Here is a 5,168-nt window from a genome sequence, read left to right as displayed (position 1 = left end):
TATTTAGCTTAGTTTATGCTTCCATTTTAGAATTAATGGATGCAAATATTGATTCATGCCTTGTTGACTTAGTTTCTACTTGAGAAAGAGAGACCTAGTCTAGGATAACTTGGCTAACAAGGAATTGGGCTAATTGAGGGTTTAATTAGCCTATTAAAAGGTTCAAACTAGAGATAGTGAGAACCCGACTTGAGCTCATATAAACTATTTAGTTTGATACCCATTTAGGCTTGAGAAAACTAAATTGAGCAAAATCACTCTTTAATCGAGAGGTATTGAGTGGGTAACGTAGAGTTGAGAGCTATAATACGCCCCAATCAACAAAACAAGAGTTAACGTATTTAACCCATTATGCGAACACCTAGGTTACTGTCACATCCCTAGGCTATTTAACTATTTGAAAAAATACCAAAAATACTCATTCGCTTCTAGTTTCTTTTCTTTGCGTATAATTGCTAGGGTAAAATTAGAATTAGAAATCAAAACCTTTTGTTGGAAGTGCAATTTAGTTATTCCATTCGCTTTCGTCAAGTGTATACTCCTAACACCCATAGTAACTCTATGTGAAAATCGATCCTGACTCTTGTTGGGTACTATTCTTCCAACGACCGTTTTCACTCACTATTGAGTGCGGATTGGACGTGGTTCACCAGAGAGAAACAGCGGAGGGATTTTACAATAATCAGTAAATAGCAGTAAGAAAAATAACTACTAGTAACTATCACTGTTTCCGTAAGTGACAAAAATATAATTAGAATAAAGAATGCTGAATTGGGTGAATCATCTTATTGACAGGATCATTTTTATTTACTACAGTATTTATTATCGAATTACAATACATCGATCCACTAGCATGAACATTTTTATGCTAAGAATATATAGTAGTAATATTTTGTTGATAAGTGGCGATACGTGTTTGTTAAATTGTCATCTAAAAGCTTAATAATTAAATCGATGACACTTTTATTTGTTTATTTATTTAATGTGATACTGATTAATAAGATGCATTAATAGTTATTCCTCCATCAACACACATAATTTGGCCGGTGATGTATGAAGCACATGGGAAGCAAAGGAACGCAACCATAGCTGAGACTTCTTTTGGCTCTCCAACTCGCCCCCCAATTGGAGTCCGAATCGTTAATTTGTTGATATTTTCTTTGTGTACTGGATTTTGCTGCAAAGAAATAATGCGAGAGAAAGTTAATACAACGATTAATTTGAGACAAGACAAAATCTTTTAAGTGCTTAGTAGTTTTTGTTGATTGGTTTTTCCTTATGACATTGTTTGAATAATTTACTATTGAAATAGATTTTTTTTTTATTCCGACGTATGTTTAATTTCATCTCAAAATGATAGTCACAGCTAGGTTCTTTTCCCAATCTAATCCCATAAACACCTACTCGTGCACGGGTATGTTTACACCAAATTAAGCAAGCTAACCGCAATTAAAAATTAAAATAAAATATTCAATTGTAGTTAAATCTAATATATATACAAAAGCTAAGGACTAAATAGGTAAACTTACAGAAGCAACATCAATGAGAGAGGTTCTTATAATCCATGGTGCAACTGCATTAACTCGAATATTGTCCTTAGCCCATTCACATGCCAAACTCCTTGTTAATTGGTTCATTGCTCCTTAATATATAGCGAATGGTGAAAAGAGAAAAAGCAAGAATATAAGGCTGCTTCTTTGTCAAATACTAGTAGTACGTTTTAAGCTCAAAATTATTTAAACGAAGAACTTAAGTTATATATACTAATAGTGCTAAGTTTTTTTTTTTAACGCTATCAGAAGTTTAATATGTGATAGTAAATTATTTATCATAAAAATTTACTTGTAATTGTGTTATAAGTAACCTGATTATCATGTAAATATTCTTTTATACTGTCACTTAAAGTTAGAACAAAAGTTGACATGCTATGGTGGTCAGTGATCATCATTGTTCAATAACAACCCACTGGTTAGTGCACTAATTACCGTGTATAGTTTTTTTTCTCACAATCGGCTTAAAGTTATTTAGACCAAGAAACTGTCTATAGTAAAGCTAATTAAGTTGGTAATTTAGGAAATAAAGTAAATCAAATTCTTTAGTTGTTTAGAGTATACACAAATAGTGTATATAAGTTAAATTCAAAATTAAGATTATATAATAAATTAAAAATTAGCCTAAATAGCCGATCACTTAACTGATTAATCAATGAATGTCTAACAGTGTATGATCAATGTATAATTTATGCATATCGGTTAGGAAAAGTAAACTGTAAGTTCCATAGTGGATAAATATCTAATCGTGTATAACCAATATATAATCTATGTATATCGATTAAATTATAGTATCTCGGGCTAGCTAACTAGTAACTACCTTTAGACGCAGAATAGATGGAACATAAGGGAAGAGAGACAAGGCCAGCGACAGAAGAGATGAAAACAATGCTTCCATTCCCTGAGGCCTGCAAGAAAGGATGTGCTAGCTGCGATAGGTGGTAAGAAGCCTCAAAATTTATGCCCATCATAGTGTTGTAATCTTCATGAGTGAACTCCGTTGTTAATTTAGCTATAGCTACACCAGCATTATTTATCTAACAAAAAAGAAAGTCAAGTTATATTACTATATATATGTCATGAAAATGAGCTAGCGTAAAATTATAAGCATGTACTAAAAAAAATTGTTTTCTTTTTATGATATTAACTGGTTCCACCACCAAGGTGTGTAACGGGACTGTTGCGATCTCTCCACCAATCGACAGAGCTAATTAAGTTTAATGAATAGGGTTTAATTGTATTCCTTCGTCAAACAATTTTAATGTGTAAAATATAATTTTTTAAATCCCCTTGTCTCAAGGAAATTCTTAAGTGTAGTAATAAATGTGGTTCAAAATTGATTTAGGTCACAAGTTTAAATCCTGTAATGCTCCTTCATTATTTTATGAATCCTCTTGTTATAATTTCTAGCTCCACTACTAGATCTCCACCCTTCATTACTGAATTCTTGTGTTCGAGCCATGTGAATGGAGAATCTTTTAATAGGATGGAGCGTCTTACTGATCTGTTAGTAGACCTATCTAGCCCAAATTGATCGACCAATAGGCTTCGAATACAGAATCATTAAAACTAAAAGGAAAAAGAAGATCTTTGTGCAACATTTAACTTACAAGAATGTTAATTTTTCCATCAAAATAGTTGCTAACGGTGTCCATGAACTTTTCTCTTTGAGATCTTGATAGTAAGTCACACACAGATCCTTCCACTTTAAAACCCTTAGTTTTCCATTGTCGAAGACACTCATCAAGCTCCATCTGGTTACGTGAACACGTATAAACATTTGCTCCAAAACTTGCCAATTCTTCTACAATTGCATGCCTAATTAATGTGCAGTCAAAAACAACAAACAATTAATGATAAATTTACTATATGTAATTAATATATATTCTGTATCATGACTTATTATAGATCGATTAAGAGTAGTAAACTGAAAATCGAATCACCCTATCCCTCGAGTGCCTCCAGTGACAATAGCAGTAGTGCCTTGAAAACTCCATCTACCATCATCTGTCATTGCTGATTCTGAGCGGATCGATCCCACGTTAGCCCCAAGATGTTGGTCTCTAACTAGAAAAGTAAATATTTGAGCTTGAGAAACTCTTGGTATAATAGGTCCGTAAAATTCACTAGAATAAGCAGTATTATTGAACCAGACAAAACAAGAAGCAAAAATCAAAGACGGATATATAAAGCCTTAAACTATAAGATAAGTAAGCCTCTTCTACAAAGTTATGATAAAAGCTACTCTAGAATTTATAAGAAAACTATTGAGTTTAATTTCTTGTGTTTTCCGACAAATAAAGTGACCATGACCAATATTATACAAAATAGGAAGAAGCGACAAATCATGGTGGTCCTCGATTTCTCCACAGTTTTAGCCTCAGATATCTTCACTTTTTAAACCACGGATATACCGGCAAAAAATCAGAAATAACCTGATTTAAGACTTTTATTTAAAAATTAATTATAATTTCAAAGATAATTAGAATTTAGTTATTTTTTCATGTAAAAATAAAATTAAAAAAAATATTTTTAAAATTCAGAAAAATTATGAATTTTTTACATATGAGATTGCAGTATAGCATGCTGGAATTTTATAATTAGCTGAAGTTTCAATATAATATACTGAAAGTTAATACGTAGGAACTCCAATCCAACATATTATGTTGGAACTTTCCATATTTCAATTAGGATATTTTTGTCCAGATTTTATATCCGCAAAAAATAGTGACTATTTTTCAATAACTTTATAAAGGCTGACTATTTTTTAATTACCAATCCGAAAACTGGTAACCCCGTGCTATTTTGACGGCTATACTTACAGTGGACAGGGTCTATTGCGAAATTCATACTAATTCCGAATTGTTTTATCTTAATTTCTTTTCTCTATTCTAACTATGAAAACTTTTGAATATAAGCGAGGACAAGTGTGATTTGGTTAATGATTTTTTTTTTGTCTCTCTTTTTTTGGTCCAAAGTACAAGCAATATTGGCCGGCTAATTACTTGTTTCCATCGCATCCAGAGTCTTAGACAAGTGTTTTTGTTGTGGTGACCCTTGTTGGCGATAACAACAAAACCATTGTTTGGTCGTAATTGTTTATAATTTTTAAATAATTTTTTCTTTTAAAAATAAAATGACTTCAATTAATTCCCAATACTGCAAAGACTTTTACCAATCCCTTAACGTTTAAATACTATTACTTCATGAACTTAGAAAAGTAAGATTACATTGGATTATTCGATTAAGAGAACCGAATATATTGGCCTTCATTACTGACATGCCGATCCTTTCGGGAAAGGTTACTGCTTCCGAAATTATTTATATCCGATAGCCGTAAAAATATATAAAATTTGTATATTTTTTTGTATATAACATTGCATAATGTGTGTGTGTGTATATATATATATATATATATATATATATATATATATATATATATATATATAAAATATATATTTTTCAACTATTATTTTTGAGCAATTTATACTAACTACCTACTCAAGTCAAAATAATTACCCGTTTATACCTATTTTAAAAATAATTACAATACATACCTATTCCACCAAAATTAATTACTCGTCCATCTATCTCTGCCTAAAAAAGGAGTTGTCATCA

General features: G+C 31.2%; 1 protein-coding gene across 1 annotated transcript; it reads right to left on the bottom strand.

The window, feature by feature from the left end:
• Positions 1-751: 751 nt before the first annotated feature.
• On the bottom strand, positions 752-3,769 carry LOC107781816 (tropinone reductase 1). The gene is made up of 5 exons (XM_016602604.2): positions 3,494-3,769; positions 3,161-3,368; positions 2,371-2,587; positions 1,530-1,642; positions 752-1,177 (listed from the first exon to the last, which is right to left on the bottom strand). The coding sequence occupies exons 1-5, from the start codon at positions 3,562-3,564 to the stop codon at positions 995-997; spliced, it is 792 nt and encodes a 263-aa protein (XP_016458090.1). The 5' UTR covers positions 3,565-3,769; the 3' UTR covers positions 752-994.
• Between the last annotated feature and the right edge of the window lie 1,399 nt (positions 3,770-5,168).

The sequence above is a fragment of the Nicotiana tabacum genome, chromosome 2 (genome assembly GCF_000715075.1).
Source record: "Nicotiana tabacum cultivar K326 chromosome 2, ASM71507v2, whole genome shotgun sequence".
Taxonomy (NCBI): Eukaryota; Viridiplantae; Streptophyta; class Magnoliopsida; order Solanales; family Solanaceae; genus Nicotiana; species Nicotiana tabacum.
The sequence above is the reverse complement of the archived record's forward strand: the minus strand, read 5'-3'. Positions and strand labels throughout refer to the sequence as shown.

Excerpts from the sequence above, each read along its gene's own strand:
- LOC107781816 (XM_016602604.2), bottom strand. The coding sequence starts at position 3,564 with ATGACAGATGATGGTAGATGGAGTTTTCAAGGCACTACTGCTATTGTC. Across the intron at positions 3,369-3,493 it reads GGAGGCACTCGAGGGATAGG|GCATGCAATTGTAGAAGAAT; the intron begins GTGATTCGATTT and ends CACATTAATTAG. Across the intron at positions 1,178-1,529 it reads CTCTCATTGATGTTGCTTCT|CAAAATCCAGTACACAAAGA; the intron begins GTAAGTTTACCT and ends ATTTCTTTGCAG.